The sequence below is a fragment of the Aethalodelphis obliquidens genome, unplaced genomic scaffold (genome assembly GCF_003676395.1).
Source record: "Aethalodelphis obliquidens isolate GAN/ISIS:26980383/991018 unplaced genomic scaffold, ASM367639v1 scaffold88, whole genome shotgun sequence".
Lineage (NCBI taxonomy): Eukaryota > Metazoa > Chordata > Mammalia > Artiodactyla > Delphinidae > Aethalodelphis > Aethalodelphis obliquidens.
This window is the reverse complement of record NW_020838032.1, coordinates 5,818,092-5,840,191: the sequence shown is the minus strand read 5'-3', so window position 1 is coordinate 5,840,191 and position 22,100 is coordinate 5,818,092. Positions and strand designations below refer to the sequence as shown.

At 37.0% G+C, this 22,100-nt stretch overlaps 1 protein-coding gene across 14 annotated transcripts in view; it reads right to left on the bottom strand.

Moving 5' to 3' along the window:
- The window catches only part of KIF27 (kinesin family member 27), an 88,129-nt gene that overhangs the window by 17,802 nt on the left and 48,227 nt on the right, over positions 1–22,100 (bottom strand). For 9 of the 14 annotated variants that reach the window (XM_027094277.1, XM_027094279.1, XM_027094273.1 and 6 more), the window contains 4 exons: positions 16,503–16,616; positions 13,726–13,902; positions 8,776–8,991; positions 220–426 (listed from right to left, as the gene is read on the bottom strand). In XM_027094277.1, the coding sequence (XP_026950078.1) occupies positions 220–426; positions 8,776–8,991; positions 13,726–13,902; positions 16,503–16,616 (714 nt within the window). The remainder of the gene's footprint in view (positions 1–219; positions 427–8,775; positions 8,992–13,725; positions 13,903–16,502; positions 16,617–22,100) is intronic. The other 5 variants (XM_027094283.1, XM_027094284.1, XM_027094281.1 and 2 more) reach the window with 3 other exon arrangements.

Genomic DNA, 22,100 nt, shown 5'->3' with positions numbered 1-22,100 from the left:
ATATAACTTAAATTCTTTGGTTTTTAAAACTATTCCCAAAAGCCCTCTTTCAAAAGGCCCTTCAACTTTAAGAACCTCACAAAGTTAGGCCTACATACTTGGATAAGTGCAAAGATTTCAGATGACAACATTCAGTGCTGTAAATTCTACATAAATGTGAGCTGTATAAGCATCTCAACCCCTCTTTATAAGAAAATCCTCTGTCCCTGAAGAACAAACCTTATTGAAATATCTGAAAAGAATAGCTCTAATCTCAACAGGACTCAGGCAGATTAGTTTTTCTAAGACATTTTCTTCACTATGAGAGAGATTTTGAAGTGAAGCTCTGAGTGAGTTCTGGCGACTCTGGATATGTTCGTTCTTGTATTCAATTGCAGCTTCCAAAGCTTCAATCCCTTCTTCAAGTTGGAAAAGAACATGTTCTTCCTAGATATAATACAAAAGAAATCACTCATTTTAAATGAAACAGTATAACTTGGACTTTGTCATATACTAAGATCTTATTATGCTATTTGAGTCTAATGGACAGTACCATTCTTCTACTAAATTAAAAAAAATGTTTATTGAGTGCTTGCTATGCTACACAATGCACTGTGTGTACACACACACACACAAACACACACACATATATATAACAAATAATCATTGAATCTTTGTAGTAAACCTTGGGTAGCAAAATGGAAGAGGAAGAAGGTTAGGTGAGTTATGAAACATCCCAAGGTCATAAGCAAATGCTGATCACGAAGGAATACACTTGAACAAAGCCTCAGCCCACAGGTTTGACAATGTCATCATGTTATCTCCCTCCATGGCTCCTAAAGTGCATATTATGTGTCACTGAGATCTGGAGACCTCGGGGGTCCCTTCAAGGATCTATCAAAACAATATATTGCTAGGAAGGAAAGAGGAAATATATTAAAATAAGTTATTAAGAACTAGTAATCAGAGGAGAGTCTCCAGGGAAAAAACACTGTGTAACATAAGAAAAAGTAGTGAGGATTTAAGGACATGAAACATTTTATAAGATTCCTAGGAGATGTCATTAGAGGGAAAGTGTAGGCACTAAAAATGGTGGCAGCAAAACCTTTTTTTCATATGCCAAAGAAGATTCCCTCTGTAGGAAAAAAAAAATCTGATGAGTTGCTGTCAGAAAACCTAGCCGTTCTCTGAATTATCCAAATAACATCTTACCTGGGGGATCTAAATCTCTGGTAAGAAATTATTTTGGACGTGGTAAGACCTGGATATATATTTTTGTATCCCCGTACTTGTGGTGGAGACCACTTCAACTTTAAGTTCCCTGAGGGCAGATGGTCTTATCCATACTCACATCCTTATTGCCCAGCACAGTACATATTACATAGTTTAAACTCAGTACGTATCTGCTGAACAACTTAAGAGAGAGGAGCAAAAAACATTTTCATATGTCTTAGGTATATGATCCAAGTATTTCTCTCCTCTCCTCCCCATAGCATTTCAAAGAAAAATAATGTTACTATTTCTGATCTCCCCAACAAACAGTTAGAATGACTTCTGGAACTCCTTTTCTGGAATTCAGGGAAAAGGTAGGTTAATAACCTATTCCAATGGGAGGTTGAATAATACTTATTTTTTTTAAAGCCATTTTATAAAATCTCCTGAAAGAGCCATTTTGGAAAAAAAAATGTTCAGCAGCCATTTTATTTCTTTGTGCAATTACTGAATTTGAAGATTTGATAATCACTCCATAAGGAAGAAAATAATATTCACCTTTTTAAGAAAAACAAACTTAAATCCTGAAAGGTACTTAGGTGAATAAGAAGAACCAGAAAATAAAAGTGAATAACCCAAGAAAATATTTGACTTTTGAATGCATACTATGATTATATTCTACCAAAAACAAATGTGGATAGTTTTCTGCATACAGGTCTTTTGTCTCCCTAGGTAGGTTTATTCCTAGGTATTTTATTCTTTTTGTTGCAGTGGTAAATGGGAGTGTTTCCTTAACTTCTCTTTCAGATTTTTCATCATTAGTGTATAGGAACGCAAGAAATTTCTGTGCATTAATTTTGTATCCTGCAACTTTACCAAATTCATTGATTAGCTCTAGTAGTTTTCTGGTGGCATCTTTAGGATTCTCTATGTATAATATCATGTCATCTGCAAACAGTGACAGTTTTACTTCTTCTTTTCCAATTTGTATTCCTTTTATTTCTTTTTCTTCTCTGATTGCCGTGGCTAGGACTTCCAAAACTATGTTGAATAACAGTGGTGAGAGGGGACATCCTTGTCTTGTTCCTGATCTTAGAGGAACGGTTTCAGTTTTTCACCATTGAGAATGATGTTTGCTGTGGGTTTGTCATATATGGCCTTTATTACCGTTGAGGTAGGTTCTCTCTATGCCCACTTTCTGGAGAGTTTTTATCATAAATTGGCGTTGAATTTTGTCAAAAGCTTTTTCTGCATCTATTGAGATGATCATATGGTTTTTATTCTTCAATTTGTTGATATGAAGAAAACTATAAGACACTGATGAAAGAAATTAAAGATCATACAAACAGATGGAGAGATATACCATGTTCTTGGATTGGAAGAATCAACATTGTGAAAATGACTATACTACCCAAAGAAATCTACAGATTCAATGCAATCCCTGTCAAATTACCAATGGCATTTTTTACAGAACTAGAACAAAAAAATCTTAAAATTTGTATGGAGACACAAAAGACCCCGAATAGCCAAAGCAGTCTTGAGGGAAATAAACAGAGCTGGAGAAATCAGACTCCCTGACTTCAGACTATACTACAAAGCTACAGTAATCAAGACAGTATGGTACTGGCACAAAAACAGAAATACAGATCAATGGAACAGGATAGAAAGCCCAGAGATAAACCCATGCACCTATGGTCAACTAATCTCTGACAAAGGAGGCAAGGATATACAATGGAGAAAATACAGTCTCTTCAATAAGTGGTGCTGGGAAAACTGGACACCTACATGTAAAAGAATGAAATTAGAACACTCCCTAACACCATACACAAAAATAAACTCAAAGTGGATTAGACAACTAAATGTAAGACCGGACACTATAAAACTCTTAGAGGAAAATATAGGAAGAACACCCTTTGACATAAATCACAGCAGGATCTTTTTTGATCCACCTCCTAAAGTAATGGAAATAAAAACAAAAATAAACAAATGGGACCTAATGAAACTTAAAAGCTTTTGCAAAGCAAAGGAAACTACAAACAAGACAAAAAGACAACCCTCAGAATGGGAGAAAATATTTGCAAATGAATCAATGGACAAAGGATTAATCTCCAAAATATATAAACAGCTCATGCAGTTCAATATTAAAAAAACAAACAACGCAATCTAAAAATGGGCAGAAGACCTAAATAGACATTTCTCCAAAGAAGACATATAGATGGCCAAGAAGCATATGAAAAGCTGCTCAACATCACTATTTATTAGAGAAATGCAAATCAAAACTGCAATGAGGTATCACCTCACACCAGTTAGAATGGGCATCATCAGAAAATCTACAAAGAAATGCTGGAGAGACTGTGGAGAAAAGGGAACTCTCTTGCACTGTTGGTTGGAATGTAAATTGATACAGCCACTATGGAGAACAGTATGGAGGTTCCTTAAAAAACTAAAAATAGAATTACCATATGACCCAGTAATCCCACTACTGGGCATATACCCAGAGAAAACCATAATTCAAAAAGACATGTGCACCCCAGTGTTCATTGCAGCACTATTTACAGTAGCCAGGTCATGGAAGCAACCTAAATGTCCATCGACAGACGAATGGATAAAGATGTGGTACGTATATACAATGGAATATTACTCACCCATTAAAAGGAACAAAATTGGGTTATTTGTAGAGACGTGGATGAATCTAGAGTCTGTTATACAGAGTGAAGTAAGTCAGAAAGAGAAAAGCAAATATCGTATATTAATGCATATATGTGGAACCTAGAAAAATGGTACAGATGAACCAGTTTGCAGGGCAGAAATTGAGACACAGATGTAGAGAACAAATGTATGGACACCAATGGGGGGAAGCAGCAGGGGGGTGGTGGTGGTGTGATGAATTGGGAGATTGGGATTGATATATATACATTAATATGTATAAAATGGATAACTAATAAGAACCGGCTGCATAAAAAAATAAATAAAATAAAAATTAAAAAAAAAGAAAGGATTACCTAGTACACCTGAGCACAGTGAGCCCCATTATTTGTGAAAAAGACATAGTTCTGCTGATAACTCTTTCTCCTGCAAAGTAGTAAGTTCATGTTTTCTGCAAGCACAGGAGCTAATATTTATTGCCACAAAACTGACATTTTATAAGGCCTGTAAGTTAAAACAGTTTAGAAAGGTCACAAAAAAAAAAACAAAAAAAAATAAATGTGGAAAGAGTTTGCCTTTATGTAATGGCTGAGAACAATTTGGTACAAATTTAGTTTCTATTGTTTTGGATCTATGTTAGCGAAGCACTGAGATAATGTAAGGCAGCAAATCTATAGAACCCTGAGGATAGCCTGCTCTAGTGAGGCTCCAGCATATAAATATTTGTGGTTCCATCTAACCCAGCAAAAAGTTGTAGGTTGAGAAGATGAGGGGCAATGGGAAGCTGTCCCAGGATGAAGAATTTGCCACAACTCAAACCTTAGATTATCAAGAGTTGACTATGCTTTGTCACAGAGCACTGCTTTCCAAACATGCACCAGGGAGCTTGTAAAAATGCAGACTTCTAATTCAGCAGGTCTTGGTGGTGCCTGAGGCTCTGCATTTCTAACAGGCTCCCAGGTGATACTATTGCTGCTGGTACAGAGATCACACTGCAAGTAACAAGGATCTAAAGCAGTGGTCTCCAAACATCTTAGATCACAAATTTCCCATTAGTAAAAAACAAACATGACAAACAAAACCTTTTGAGCAAGCACTGCATGTATTTCTCTATAAACTATATGCATTTTCTAATGATAAAACATGAAATTTAAAAAAACCCGAAAAAACATGAAACTGAAAATGTAAAAGATGAAATAAACATAGATATTCATATGTATTCTTCCTATACTCCACTTACTAGGTAACTGCTCTGCATTATTAGAAAAACAGAGTTCAAATATTTTATTTTTTCTAAATTTTAGTTTCTGGATTTTACCCCCCAAAAAAGGAGGTGATTTGTCTATATTAAATTGTTGGGTAATCCTGTACTAGTATAGTGATCTAAAATCTTTCTATCATTTCCCATGAAGTAATACAATTAGAAAAAATATTCTGATTTATTGTGGAAAGAAAAAATAATTCTGAGCAAGTTTAAAGACATCAAAACAGCAAACCATTCCACCTAGATTTTACTGATGTCTTATGTCACAGCAGAATCTCATGTTCCTGATCATCTGCTACTGGAGATCTATTTAGTACTACCAATCTTGGCGTGAAAACAGTGGTGAGAGCAGAGCCCATTTCAGAGCTATGCTAAGAAGAACCAACCATGTGGAAGCAGGGTGCACAGACGCTCACAGGACTAAATGGAACCCCACCGATTGTAGGCGGCTCACCCTTCCCTCAAACAAATCCAGGGTGGCTGCCAAACAAGTACCATGCATTGTGCTGCATTTTCACCACAAAACACTACATAATGTTTTTAGTTACAGAATTCCTCATGAAATAGAAACTTAAATGTTTCTTGAAGATAAGAATTGACCCTCTAGAAATGCAGATGGCCAACAGGCAAATGAGAAGATACTCAACATTGCTAATCATCAGGGAAATGCAAATCAAAACCACAATGTGATACCACCTCACACCTGTCAGAATGGCTATCATCAAAAAGAACACAAATAACAAATGTTGGTGAGGATGTGGAGAAAAGGGAATCCTCATACACTGTTGGTGGGAATGTAAATTGGTGCACAGTGGAAAACAGTATGGAGGTTTCCCAAAAAACTAAAAATAGAACTACTATATGACCCAGCAATTCCACTCCTGGGTACATATCCAGAAAAAAAAAAAAACCCACTAATTAGAAAAGACACATGCACCCCATTGTTCACAGCAGCATTATTTACAACTGCCAAGACACAGAAGCAACCTAAGTTTCCATCAACAGACGAATGGATAAAGAAGAATTGGTATATATACACAATGGAATACTACTCAGCCATAAAAAAGAACAAAATTTTGCCATTTGCAGCAACATGGATGGACTTGGAGGGCAATATGCTAAGTGAAATAAGTCAGAGAAAGACAAATGCTATATCAGTTATAGGCAGAATCTAAAAATTACAACAAACTAGTGAATATAACAAAAAAGAAGCAGACTCACAGATATAGAGAACAAAATAGTGGTTACCAGTGTGGGGGGAGGGGCATTATAGGGGTGGGAGTATGGGAGGTACAAACTATTGGGAGTAAGACAGGCTACAAGGATGTATTGTACAACACAGGGAATATAGACAATATTTTGTAATAATTCTAAATGGAGTGTAACCTTAAAAATTGTACAAAAAGGGCTTCCCTGGTGGCGCAGTGGTTGAGAGTCCGCCTGTCAATGCAGGGGACGCGGGTTCGTGCCCCGGTCCGGGAAGATCCCACGTGCCACAGAGCGGCTGGGCCCGTAAGCCATGGCCGCTGAGCCTGCGCGTCCGGAGCCTGTGCTCCGCAACGGGAGAGGCCACAACAGTGAGAGGCCCGCGTACCGCAAAAAAAAAAAAAAAAAAAAAAATTGTACAAAAAGATTAAAATTAAAAAAGAATGGCCACTCTACCCCTCTGCAAACATAAAATTTGCTCATTCCCATCTCTATGCCTTATTTAACAGTGTTCTATCTAAAATGGCCTTCTTTCTTATATCTATCAATATATACCATGTTTTTCATAATCCAGCTCAAGATTCTGATCTAACAAGGCTGCCTTAATTGAATCTTCCCCCAAATGATCACTGCATTGTTTTGTATAAATAATGTAATAAGTATAGCTTTATTACATTATCTATAACTTGCTTTTTTATGTTCTTCAGGGTTTAGAGTTTTCTCATCTTTCTATCTGTCTCCTCAGATGTAGTATGAATTCCTCAAGAGAAGCATAATGTTTTCTCCTTCTTTTTTTTTCTCCCATAGGGCCCAGTAACTGTCCTGGGCAGGCAAGAATTCCTTAAATCCTATGTTTTGCTGAATCTAAGGCTCTCAGACCTTCACATCTGTAGGCTTGGGGCTCCAATTTAACAGCCTCAGGAGGACAACCTCATTCTGTGATCCTTGACAAAGCTACCCCAATTAAGTTATAAAATAGGGCAGTAGAAGCTTATAATGTCACATAGCCCCCAGTCAAGGTTGTCTTCAATTTCTTTCATCAACTCAATGAACAATAATGTCATGAAATCCTTTCCCCTGTTCCTTCTTAACCAGCCCCTTTCACTTCTTGTCACACTTGCTCCAATCTAAAACACCACAAGATACATGATTCCCAGCCACTTACTTTCTCTCAGCAGCTTTCCCTTACTTTGGACATCAACTATAAATATTTGCAGAGAAAATCCAGGCTCAAAAGTTCATCTTTGGGGCTTCCCTGGTGGCGCAGTGGTTAAGAATCCACCTGCCAATGCAGGGGACACGGGTTTGAGCCCTGGTCCAGGAAGATCCCACATGCCGCGGAGCAGCTGAGCCCGTGCACCACAACTACTGAGCCCGCAAACCTAGAGCCCGTGCTCCACAACAAGAGAAGCCACTGCAATGAGAAGCCCAAGCACTGCAATGAAGAGGAGCCCCCGCTTGCTGCAACTAGAGAAAGGCTGCACACAGCAACAAAGACCCAGTGTAGCCAAAAATAAATTAAAAAAAAAAAAAAGTTCATCTTTGTCTGATAAAGTAATAAGGTATAGATACCACTGCCAACTGAAGTAAAATTTTGAAAAGACAAAGTCTGGGACAGTTTGCTAGCCAACAAATGAAACATCTTTTACATAGTTAAAAAAAATAAAGGTGAGAGAAGTCATATCCTCCCCTAAATGAAAAATCCTAAAAGGTGTTTTTTTTTTGTTTTTTGGTTTTTTTTTTGCGGTACGCGGGCCTCTCACTGTTGTGGCCTCTCCCGTTGCGGAGCACAGGCTCTGGACGCGCAGGCTCAGCGGCCATGGCTCACGGGCCCAGCCGCTCTGCGGCATGTGGGATCCCCCTGGACCAGGGCACGAACCCGTGTCCCCTGCATCGGCAGGCGGACTCTCAACCACTGCGCCACTAGGGAAGCGCCTAAAAGGTGTTTTTATTGGGGTATGAGTTTTATGCATCTACTTGGCTAGGACTTAGAGTGGAACATGCTCCCATACTTTCTGAAAGAATTAAGCATTAATGCCCTAGACATCGGTTATATGTGATGAATTACCAAGTATCATTCAAGAAAGGTACATAGAGAGAAGACAGGTGCCCTCTTTGGAAGAAATGAAGAAAAGTGTCCCTCAAATCTTTTTCTGTGTTCTGTGATTTCAGATGAGAAACCCCAGCTAAGAAAGACCATACTCAAAAGAAACGTTAGTCTCCCAGTCCCTGGCAATGCCTGGAAGGGACCACGTTCATGGACCTCTACGAGAGGACATCACAGTTTCTAGTCAAGCATGCCTCATGGCGCCAAACAGGTGACAGGCAGACTCATTACATCTGACAAAAGTCTCAAGGAAACAAAGTTGACCAGATTTGTCATTTTTATGTTTAAGTAACAAAAATGGAGGAAATCATCCAAGTGATCCATCATACAGTACTTCTAGTTTCAAAGCATACCGACTTACTTCAGGTGATAACACACTACCATTTTTAAGTTTCTCATCCACGCTGTTTCTTCGTCTCTGTAGCTGATCCTTTTCTTTCTGGAGGGCTTGAACTTGTTCTGAAATCTTTATTTTCTCCTCAGCTGTGCTGTTCTGGAGCTGCACATTCTTTTCAGACAACTCTTGGTCCAACAAGCTCAGGCGAGTTGATATTTTCAAACTATCTGTGTTTAAAGCCTAAAAAGACAATCAACCAGACACCCCAAGATCAGTTATTAGAAATCCAGACTGTAAATAAATTAGGAAAAACACAGAGAAAATTACTAAGTGAACATATTTTTAGCTTTTACATTATTGTTTTCTCCCATGGAGTTTTTTGGGGGACTGGGGAGCTTCATTTTCTAAAATCTTAAGTTGAATGCCTTTTTTTAAAAAGTGGAGATTTTTCAAACAATGAATTTATTACTAAGTATTGCTTGGCCAAACCAGACTATACAACACAGGTTTGAGAGGCAGTATTTTTCTTTTGTATTATTTTCCAAATTAAACTTTTCTTTCTTGGCCTGTTACATAGTAGAATTAAGTGTGCTAACATTTCCTAGAGGTTGACATTTGGTTTGTTGTTATTTAAACATACAATTTGTTTCTACTCTTATTTCATTCCGGTCAAAATTATGGCCAGTTAGATTTACGGTGATCCTCATTATGACCAATTTAAGATAATCTTAAAAAGAGTTTTTCGTCAAAGTAATTATATGTATATACTGCCATAAGGTTTAATAATGTTTTTAAAAAGCAGTCCCCTACCTGACCCTTTCCCCTGAGTCCTGCTCCCTAGAAACAACCATCTTTAACCTTTTAAGCTATTTCTTTTGGTGTTTATGTCCATGTTTCTAAATAACATTACCAATTTTAGATACTGTCTGCTGATTATCTATTACGGAAGACAAGGATTTAGCACTCCTATGCCTCCTCTTCTGTACTTCCCCTCCCTCTATTCTCCCAACATAAGTTGTATTATAGTTTTTAGATAAACCAATGGTCAGTTTACATGATTTTGTGAATACATGAACATTTTGCCTGGAGCCTCCATCCTCCTGCTCCAAACTGGACTAGTTGTTCCTGGACTTCCTTTGGTATTATCCTGAAAATTTCCAGTTAGATCACATTTGCAGGATCCTGAGTATTCCTTTATCATAGCTTGCACCCTCATTTTTAAGGAGCACATCCTCTACTAGTTTCCTGAGACAGGCTAGGTAGTAGGTAATTTTTTCACCGGAAAATGTCCTTATTCTACCTTCCCATTTGATTGATAGTTAGGCTAAAAAGAGAATCCTTGTTTGGAAACCATTTTCCTTATGAATTTTAAGACTGCTTCAGGTCTTTTAACTTCTAATGAAGAAGGTTGAGAAGTCTAATGCCATTCTGACTCTCAAGATTTTCAAGTGACTAGTCTTCTATCTGGAAGCTTTCAGGATATATTTTTTCCCCTAGTGTACTCAAAACTTCACAATGATATGCTTTTAGTACTCTTTGCTGTGCCTTTGATAAGCTACTTCAACCCAGTCTTATATCTTCAGTGCTGACAAATTTTTTTGTATTATGTCTTTGATAATTTCCTCTTCTCCTGTTTTCTCTGTTGTATCTTTCTGGAATTCCTGTTACTTGGATGATGGACTTTGTGGGTTTACCTGCCAACTAAATTTTATTCCTCCTAATTTCTATTTATCTTTTTATTTACTTTCTGAGATACTTCCTTAACATTATCCTCCAATCCTTTTAATTTCCAAAAGTTCTTTCATGTTTTTTATAGGCTGCAATTCTTGCTTTATGGATAGAGTATCATCTTTTACCACCTTGAAGATATTAAGGTTTTTTAAGAAGTTTTTTCAGCTCCTTGCTCTGTCTCTATAATTTATCTGAGCTTTTTTTTTTTTTCCTTTTGTTTTGGCCTCTGTCTTTAATGTTAGTAGCATTCCTGAAATATACATCATACTTAAAAGAGTCAGGTATTAAAATCCTGATAAACTGTTGTGGGCAAGATGTGTCACAATAGGATATATCTGGGATCTGGCCACTTAGCTGGGGGCTCCCAAATGTAAATTTTTTAAGGTCTTTTTTTCTGGGACTGTTTCAGAAAGATCCACCAATCTCCTGCTGGGAAGTGTAAGTCTGGCTGCCAGCATTTTGGGATCCAAGTAGGGGTTAGGAAATGGATATCTCAGGATTCAGACTTTCATTCATTCCCTGTTTATTTTGACTTACCCCGGCCCTCTGCTGTATCTGGTTCAATCTTCAGAAAATAAATCATCTAGTCCCAGAATCAGAAAAGGATGCTTTCCTGACTATGCCCTGTTTTCATCCTTAGGCCTCACTCCCGCCGTCTAAAAACCATGGTCCCTTCATTTCTGAGTCTTTTTCATGTTTATGTGAATTATATCTCATAAAGCTGTTATTTAAAAAAAAAAAAAACTAAAGTTAAAGGCTTGGCTCTCATTGATGTCCCTCTTCTAGACATTTGGATTTCAGCTTCTTCTGTTCTGCTAAGTCAGTAACCACTTATCTATCTGCTTTCCATCTTACATTTTTTGGTAACATTTTGTCCTCTGTTGTCTCCCCTACTGTTTTTTCCCTTTATGGGTTTATAGTTTTTTTGAGTAATAGCTTTACTAAAATATAGCTCACGTACCATACAATTCACCTGAAGTGTATAATTAGATGGTTTTAGTATATTCTCAAAGTTGTGCAACCATCACCAGAATCAATATTAGAACATTTCATCAGCCCCAAAAAAGAAACCCCATGCCCACTAGCAGTCATTCCATTTCCTCACCAAGCCCCCACCCAGTCCTAAGTAACTAGTATTCTACTTTCTGTCTCTATGGAACTGCCTACTGTGACTGGCTTCTTTCACTTAACATTTTCAGGGTTCATCCATGTTGTAGAATGTATCAGTGCTTCATTCCTTTCTATTGCTGAATAATATCCCATTATTTCATTTATATATTATCAGTTGAAGGACATTTGGGTTGTTTTCATATTTTGACTATTATGAATAATGCTGTTATGAACATTCATGTACAAGTTTTTCTGTGCACGTATGTCTTCACTTGTCTTGGATATACACCTAGGAGTGGAATTGCTAGGTCATTTGGTAATTCTATGTTTAACCTTTTGAGGAACTACAAGATAGTTATCCAAAGCAACTGCACCATTTTACAATCCCACCAGCAGTGTATGAGAGTTCCAATTCCTTCATATCCTCACTAACACTTATTATCTATTTTTCTGATTATAGCCATCCTAGTGGGTGTGAAGCAGTATCTCATTTAAATTTTAGTTTGCATTTACCTGACGGCTAATGATGTTGAGCATCTTTTCATGTGCTTATTGGACATTTGTATATCTTCTTTGAAGAAATTTCTATTATATCCTTTGCCTATTTTTTAATTGGGTTGTTTTTTTATTATTGAGTTGTTAGAGTTTTTTATCTATTCTAGATACAAGTCCTTTATCAGACATATGATTTGCAAATATCTTCTCCCATTCTGTGGGTTATCTTTTCACTTTCTGGATAACGTCCTTTGCATCACAAACATTTTTAATTTTGATGAAGTCCAATTTATCTAATGTTTCTTTTGTTGCTTGTGTTTTAGGTGAAATATCCAAGAAACCATTGCTTAACCCAAGGTCACAAAGAGTTATACCTATGTTTTCTTCTAAGACTTTTATAGTTTTAGCACTTACATCTAGGTCTTTCATTCCTTTGAGTTAAATCTCTATATGTTATGAATATAGGCTTTTTTATATCATGTTTCTTGTCTGAAATGCATATGATCGCATCTTATGGTATTTCTTAAATACTGAAAAAATATGTAATATTCTTATGACTTTTGTTTTAAAAGAAACCCAGAAATATGTCTCAAGTTTCTCTTCTGTTTTATTAAAACAATCTTCAAAGAATCAATTTTGCTATAATTTCCTGTGGGTTTCCTTTATTTGTACTCTCTGCTTACCTCAGTATGTTCTGACTTCCTAAATATCACATCTTGTTGAAACTAGAAAACTAGAAGTCTCCCTTGTCTTTTTAATTAGAAAAATAAACAAATCTTCATTATACAAAATCTTCTTTCTTTTACAGGAAACCTGCAAACCCCTAACTGTGAGTAGTAAATGACAGATCGTTTTCAAGTCTATTCTTCCAAATTATCAATGTTCACTCTACAGCATCAAATGGTACAATTAATTTTTAAAATATCCAATAAGGGGGCTTCCCTGGTGGCGCAGTGGTTGACAGTCCGCCTGCCGATGCAGGGGACATGGGTTTGTGCCCCGGTCCGGGAAGATCCCACATGCCGCGGAGCAGCTAGGCCCGTGAGCCATGGCCACTGAGCCTGCGCGTCCGGAGCCTGTGCTCCACAACGGGAGACGCCACAACAGTGAGAGGCCCGCGTACCGCAAAATAAATAAATAAATAAATAAATAAATAAATAAATAAATAAATAAATAAATAAAATATCCACTAAGGTTAATAATAGAGGCTGCCAGGGGAAATGGTGAATTATTGCTTAATGGTTACAGAGTTTCTGTTTCAGGCAATAAAAAGTTTGGAAATAGACAACAGTGATGGTTGTGCCACACTGTAAATGTAATTAATGCCGCTGAATTATACACTTTAAAATGGTCAAAACGGTAAATTTTATGTTATGTATAATATACTACAATTTTTAAAATACCCCCCAAAAGTTAATAATAAGTAAATCATACTTGGTAGAACATTGAACATTTTACTTCAAAATAGATTTTAGTGATAGTCATTAAGTAAGCACTAATAAGCGAAATACACTGAAAACCAGAAAAGTTTTCTTTTGGTTTCTAACTTTACAGTGGTATGATTTACTTCATAGAGAAAAACAAATCCTAGTTTATAAGGCTTACAACCAGAATCAAAGAGCATATTAAATAAAATACCTGACTAGATCGTAACTTCTTATTTTCCAGATGGCTCTTCTCCTGTAACAGGGCCTCCTTCCTACAAACTATGGCCTCCCGTTTCTTTAAGGCTTCTTCCAGCTCCTCTAATTCTTGGCGTTGGTTCAGAACTTTCTCTACTTCTTCATCTAACCATTTCTTTTGCTCATCCAATTTCTACATTAAAATTCCAAAGAAATGTTATAATTTGTTTTTCTTCACCATAAAATTTATATGGTAATAATATAGCTTCAGATTGACTAAAACACCTTAAATGAACATTTAAAAACTATCTGGAATACCTTAAATGAACAGTGAGAATAATAAAATAGTGTCTGTCCAAAACTGTCAAGAAATAAGTGGTTCTAAGCTAACATCTTTCTGTGTTGTTTTATAAGGAATTAAAATTTATTCCACAAATATGTTTTGAGTCTGAGATTTTTCAGGCTGACGGTTTTCTTTATATTGAGAGTTAGTTCTGAGAACATGCTGGAAATCTTCTCTGTTACAGAGGTGCACACCTCTCTCACAGCACTAATACTACTGATTGTTCTACAGTCTTTCTCCCCTACTTGAGCTCCTTGACTGATTGCAGCGACAGTGCTTTTTGCCTCTCTAGCCTCAATGCCTGATCTACTGCCTGGCCCATGATTGGCTTTCAATAAAATGTTAAATGAATTCTTGATTCAATCAATCAACTAATGAGGTGAATAAATGAATACGCATTGTGGAAGACATAGATGATGGAGCATGGAAATCCACTCTGCATTGTAGCCTGTCAACATCAAATAATTACAAAATAAAATAAATTGAGCTGTAAAGATTTCCAAAACAAACATCTCAGTATTCTCTTCAGTTAAGGATACCCAGAAATAAGTACAAACAAAAATGTGAGTGGAATGACTGTCCAAGATGAACTCTACCAAGTGCCCATCTGCACTGGGACATAGTAATGAAGCAATGCCACCTAAATAACAAATAATAAAACAAATCAATATAGAACTATTTTCCAGTTCTTCTCAAACTTGATAAAAACTGTCCCTAGAAATCTATATTAAGACAATAAGACAGTGAATATGCATGAGAAAAAGAGAGCAAAGTGGCCACGGCAAAGCAGGTCCAGAGCTATGTAGTTTTCCATCCAGACCTAGATAGTATGGTCCTATAAGCTGTTGCATCCAAATAATATCGAGGCCTAAAATAGCAGCTCTACAATTATTAGGAACAGGAAGCATATCCCAGAGCAGCTACAGAAATACTTTAGTTTTGTTATATCCAGCTATACCTTAGAAACTCCATATATGAGACCCTATGAAGACTAGCAATTAACTTAAAACATTCTACAAACATTTCTTGACTGTGAGTGGGGTCTGAAAGATGAATAACAGATATTCTGTAAGCTCCATTCCAACAGGAAAGAAACCAAAAAATTATGACGGTTGATAATAAATTTTGTATACAGCAAACTCCTAGGTACTATGTATGCAAAAATGGAAGGAGGGATCGGTTCTGTCTGAGAAATGGAAGAAATGTCAGTGCCAGCCTCACAGAGTAGGCAATATTTTAGCTGTGCTTTGAAGAATGGGTAGGAGTCTGCTAACATAATACAGGTTTTTTAGGGAAATAATAATAAATGAATGGATTTTTCTGCATTTGATATAATAAAGCGTATGATTTGTGCAATTCACTGTATCTTAGTAACTTTTCTGAAAATTTCTTATTTTGTCTTTTCTTATAATAAATATTCCTACCACACAGTTCCAATTTTAAATACTCTCTTCTTATAAGAGAGCTTCATATCAAATCAATTGTCCTATTAAAAGGTCTTTGGATAGTCATATTGATTAATATATAATCTTGTTCTTGTTTAGAGTCAAATTCTGGAAAATGTTGTTTTACAACATTAAAAAGCATGAAGGTTTTTGTTTGTTTGTTTTATTATTATTTTTAACCCAACATAATCAGTGCAAGCTGTGGGAATCTATTATTGTATTCATTTAAAATTTAGATCCTTAACATTTTGAAAAGCAGGTCTAACTATTCTATGCATTCCTACCTCACCTACTCCCCCACATACCCTTCCACCCAGAAATATTACCAAGCACGTCAGAGAGAGAGCTCTTCAACTAATTTCTAAAATACACTAGTAAAATAACTGAGAATACATTCATGTCCTAAATTTTACTATTAAAATATATAAGGTTTAAGAAGAGAGAGCAAATAAATTTTTCAGAATTAAGGTGATGTATTTGCATTTGAGGGTAATTACAGTTTTAAGCACATTAATCTTTAAGACTTTTAGAACTGCCATTTCTAATTTACATAAAATTAAAACTTTGTTTCTTTGAACTTTGATATTAATCTATGGATTTCATTTTTTAAATGTGGCACTAAAACAATAGCTTTTTAATATATTATATATGGTGCATATACAATTTGGTTGTGCTTGAGTAGAGATCTCTTATCTTTAGAAATATATGTTTCCAGGTGAATAAACCAGTCTTGACATGGGAATAAATACAATCTAGTTTTCATGTTTACATTCCTCAACATTCAGATAAACCCATTTCTACTGAAATAAGAATACAGCACAATTCCGGATGGGAAATTAATTTTTTAATAACACAAAAAATTCAGAAGAAATATTAGAAATTTTGTACTTGAGTGGCAAAATCTAGTGTTTGAAGATTTTATTCAGAGTCCCCCACTTTTTACCCCTACTTAGACAATCATCAAATTGAAGTGAAACCAGGAAACACTAAATAGAATCGACAAACCTGGAGTTGGTCTATACTTCCAAACGAACCTTTTCTCCTTTTCATCTTAAATGCATCAAGGTCCTCAGCTTTCAGTTTTAGACCTTCTCCCTGTTCTGTTTTTAACTGTAGTTCCTATAGATAACAGGAATTGAAAACACCTTATTGCTTTTACTACATGGTCATCATTAAATATTTATGCAGATAATCATTTTAACATTTACTTTCTTAGTTGCAAAAAGAAAGAAAACGAGTAGATGAAGGTTGGGACCATTTAAGAAGAAAATAATGTTAGCCCCTCATTCAAGCAATAAAATCTCACAGTAAAAATCAGGATTTACTAGAAAAACTAGGTATTTTTTTTCATTCTTTGCCAGTGTTACAAATTTGCATAACAGGGATAAGAGTATGAAAATTATAAATTTGCTCTTCTCTTCTGCCTTTCTGAGTTCATTACCTTCAGTTAGTCCACCCAAGGCACCCATCTGCAATGGGGATATTAGAATTTATCACAGGAGAAATGTAAAAAGAAAAGTTATATTCAGTTTCCAGCATTCAAAAATCAGATTCTGCAGCATGAAAATAGTCTTTCATGATTGATCATGGTCCTCTGAAGAGTATTTTCCAAATTCCTTTAGTTTCCATTCACATCTTAAGAGTCATGTCAAGAGGGCCCTTGTGTTCTACTGGGGTTTAGAGACGATGCTGCCATCCACCACCAAAGCTTAGCAGGAATCAGGAAGGAGGCCATGAACTCAAAGTGAACTGGTCCACACTGCTATTCCTTACTGGTCCACGATGGATAAGTACAGAAATTAAAAGTAAGTGTTTAGAACCTTTTACAAAAATTTAACAGAATAATTTTATGTCTGTTGAATCTAATAATTAAAAGATAGACTTGTATATTTTAGTTTTTATTTCATTTTTCTACTAGTTCTTGTTTTACAAAGGTATTGGGCTGTGACAAATTAATAATAAAATGAAACTTGTATCTTTTCCATAGGTAATTTCAGAAGTACTGATAAAAAGGAAGTAAAAGGGAAGTCTACCATTTTCCAGCCCTGGAAATGGCAGAAAGGAGAAAAGAGACAGTAAAAAAGATGTGTGTCCCAATTTTCTTCTCTCTGAGTTTTGGCCCAGAAAGGGGATGATAAATAAAGGTATCACTGAGAGCAGATGGAGAAAATGAGGACTGCAGCGCAGAGGCCTCACACACACATGGATCTGCCCAGTCTTGCTGAAAGAACAGAGAAGTACGATCAGGAAACAGAGACTAATTGGACTTCTTGGCCTCAGATGATGAGGATCCTGAGTTGAGAACAAATAGGGGTCAGTTATTGTGGGGAATTGACCCCAAAACTGAAGGTGAGGACAGGCCACTGGGCTAGCAAGCTAGATGGAAGATCTAATAGTCTCAACAGGGATTTATAATGCCATTAGGAGATGAGATGAAGCCAAAGCACCTCCAGGCTCTAAGCTGAAAGTGAGACCAATCTATGAACTATACTGGCTTCATATCAAGTGCCAGCAGGGAAAGGTGAACAAGAGAGAGCAGATTCCAGCCAGTCACATCCAAGGACCAAATGAAACTCAGAAAGTCCCTTCCCCTTCAACACCATGTGATGCAATAAAGCCACACACCAGAACACCACATATACCAGACTCTATCTTTGAGAATCATGGGGAGGAAGAGGCCAAGAGACTGAATATTCTTATTCAAGAGAACTGAGAATTATTTGAAGGAAATGTTTAAACTATCAGAATATGGTTTGGACAGACTGGTAATTTGGTTAGTTCCCATGATATTTCCAGAAATTCTCGTGACATGGTTTGGGCAGGGCAGGGTGGGAGGGGTGTCATAAGGAACACAGGTCTGCTATAGACTAGATAAATTTTCTATGCCCACTTGAGTTGAATTATGAGTGCATTTGGACCCTGTTATATTTACTACCCATTAATTTTTCATGCTTCCCTAGCTCTAGTTCACAGTTATAAGTTAGCCCCTGTCACAGTCACAGCAACTTCAGGATGCTGAAATAAAGGCACCTTATACTGGAGCTGACTGCCTACTATTCCTATTCTTCTACAAATGCTTTGAAAGTGTACTGCAGGTGGTCTAATCCCCTCTTTTGCATGTTGCTCTAGACATAATTACCTTTACCTTATATTGTAATCTCTATTATAATAGTAAAATAACTGTCTACCAGGTACTGTGCTATGCTTTTTACATCTATTTAATTATCCCATTTAATCCTCACAATAATCCTATGAAACAGATACCATTATAAATCCCATTTTATAGATGAGGAAATTGGTGCTTAGAGAAGTAAAAATCCCAGGTCACATTTCAGGGGTTTCTATACCTTTCCTTTATAGCTCATCCATAGTCTTCAGTTAAGAACTGAAGAACCTATGCAGAAGAACATGCAGAAGAACATGGAGAACCTATGCAGAAGTCATAGTATTCTCTGGAAATGGTTTAGTCAAGTGAAAAATGGAATGTTAGACAGTTAGCTCCAAACAGAAGACAAGATATCCCTTAGGACTCTGAGCAGGTTTTGCTTTTGCATTGAGTAGTAGAAACTTCAATATATCTTCGGGGCAGACTGTTCCTTTCTCTGGAATACTCATTCTCCCCTTAAATGGGTCACATTTCCCTAGAATGAGAGAAGGAACAAAATTACCCTAGATAAGAATGTAAAAAGTTTAAGTTACAGGCAGAGTTGCATTTCAGCAGACTATGCATTCTGCTCAAAAGTATTTTTCTTTTCCCTAAACATAGATTTAGAGAGTGCTATGTCTTGTTGCTTTAAGCCAGGGTTCATGAGAGATGAGAAGCTGAGACCCAAAGACCACAGGACTGACAGGCAGGCCTGATCCTCACACTGGAGGAAGGACAGGAACGAACAGACTAGGCTGTTGTCAGTGAAATGAGAATTGAACAGATTCAAGATATTTAGAAGACTCAATTTATAGGACTTTGTGATTCATTGGATATGCGTAATGAGGAAGAGGACAGAGTCAAGGATGACTGCTAAATTTCTAGCTTCGGCCCATCTGAATGCATTGAAATGTCATGTAAAGTACACTGGAAAACTATATTTTCTCTCCCATGAAGGGAGCAGGGAGGAGGAATAGTGGCGAGGTAAGTAAAGGAATTCACCTATAAGACAACCTAATAAAGATGTCAATGGTTGGATATATGAATCCAGAGCTCAAATGGCAAATCTGGTATTAAGGATTAAATCTGGGAGTTGTCAGAGTTAAACTGCAGTCATGGAAAAACACAAGGTGAGAGGTCACCCAGGACAGAGTATGGAAGATACGAGGGCATAGGCTAGAGCCCTGAGTAATTTCCATAGGTAGGAAACGATAGTGTAGGATAAGCTAGCAAAGACAAAGAACAAGCAATCAGAGAAGAAAAAACAAGGTGAGTATAATTTCACAAAGGCAAAGGGGGAAATATTTCAAGATGGAGGGAGTGGTGAACTATGGTGGATGCAGCTGAGGTGTGACAGAGAGAGCACTAGTGAACTTCTCAAGAGCTTTGAAGTGAACGGTACAGCCAAGACCCAGAAACCAGACTGGAGAGGAGAAGAGAACAAATGAAAGGAAAGGAAACAGAATCAAATGTAGTAAACTTTTCCAAGAAGTTTGGTTATAAAGGGGAGAAGTGAGAGAGAGAAGTATAAAGTTGAAGGAGAATAATTTTAGGATGAGAAAAGTCTAAGATGTTTAAAGAAAGAATCTAGGAGAAAAGGAAAAGATGAAAATACAGGAAGAGAAAAAGACAAATGAGATAAAGCACATAAGTGCTTAGCACAGTACTGACTGGAGACAAATAATAAATATTATTTACTGCTATAATAATGATTATTACCATTATTATTTAGAATGAGTAACTCAAGGAAATTAAGAAAGCAATTCCATTTATAATAACATCTAAAATAATACAATATCTGGGAATAAATTTAACCAAGGAGGTAAAAGACTAGTACACTAAAAATTATAAAACATTCTGAAAGAAATTAAAGAAGATTTAAATAAATGAAAAGATGCCCCATCCTCATGGATAGGAAAACTTAATATTGTCATGATGCCAATACTACACTAAGAGATCTACATAGTCAACACAATCCATATCAAAATTCCAATGGCCGCAGGCTTCCCTGGTGGCACAGTGGTTGAGAGTCCGCCTGCCAATGCAGGGGACACGGGTTCGTGCCCCAGTCTGGGTGGATCCCACATGCCATGGAGCGGCTGGGCCTGTGAGCCATGGCCACTGAGCCTGCGCATCCGGAGCCTGTGCTCCGCAACGGGAGAGGCCACAACAGTGAAAGGCCTGTGTACTGCAAAAAAAAAAAAAAAAAAAAAATCCAATGGCTGGGACTTCCCTGGTGGTCCAGTGGTAAAGAATCCGCTTTCCAATGCAGGGGACTTGCATTCAATCCCTGGTCAGGGAACTAAGATCCCACATGCCGCAGGGCAACTAAGCCCACGCGCCACAACTACTGAGCTTGCGCGCCTCAGTGAGAGAGCCTGTGTGCTGCATACTACAGAGTCCACGCACCCTGGAGCCCACGCACCACAACTAGAGAGAAAACCTGCATGCCACAACTAGAGAGAAGCCCACATACCACAACTAGAGAGAAGCCATTGTGCCACAATAAAGAGCCTGCACCACAACGAAAGATCCTGCATGCCTCAACTAAGACCAGATGCAGCCAAAAAAATAAAGAAAATAAATAAATTTTTAAAAAGTGGATCTACAGAGAAAAACCCAAGAACAGATCGTCATAAAAGGAATAATTTGAAAATAAAAATTTGTTGAGTGCTGCTGTAAAAAAAAAAAGAACCATGCATTAAACACAATTAAAGCATTAAAAAAAAAATTCCAATGGCCTTTTTTGCAGAAATGGAAAAGCTGACCCTTAAATTCATGTGGAATTTCAAGAGTCCTCAAATAGCCAAAACAATCCTGAAAAAGTACAAAGTTGGAGGACTTACTTCCCAAAATCTACTGCAAAGCTACTGTAATCAAAACAGTGTGTACTTGCACAAGGATAGACATATAGACAAATGGAATAGAACTGAAAGTTTAGAAATAAATCCATAAATCTACAGCCAATTGATTTTTGACAAGGGTACCAAGTCCATTAAACAGGGAAAGAATAGTCTTTTCAATAGATGGTGCTGGAACAACTGGATTTCCACATGCAAAAGAATGAAGATGGACCCCTACCTCACACCATATACAAAAATTAACTCAAAATGGACCAGGAACCTAAATATAAGAGGTAAAACCATAAGATTCCAGAAGAAAGCATAGGGGTAAATCCTTATGACCTTAGATTTGGCAACGGATTCTTAGATATGATACTAAAAGCACAAGCAACAAAAGGAAAAATAGATAAACTGGAACTTCATAAAAAATGTAAAACTTTGGTGCATCAAAGAATATTATCAAGAAAATGTAAAGGGCTTCTCTGGTTGAGAATCTGCCTGCCAATGCAGGGGACACGGGTTCGAGCCCTGGTCTGGGAAGATCCCACATGCCACGGAGCAACTGGGCCCGTGAGCCACAACTACTGAGCCTGTGCGTCTGGAGCTTGTGCTCCG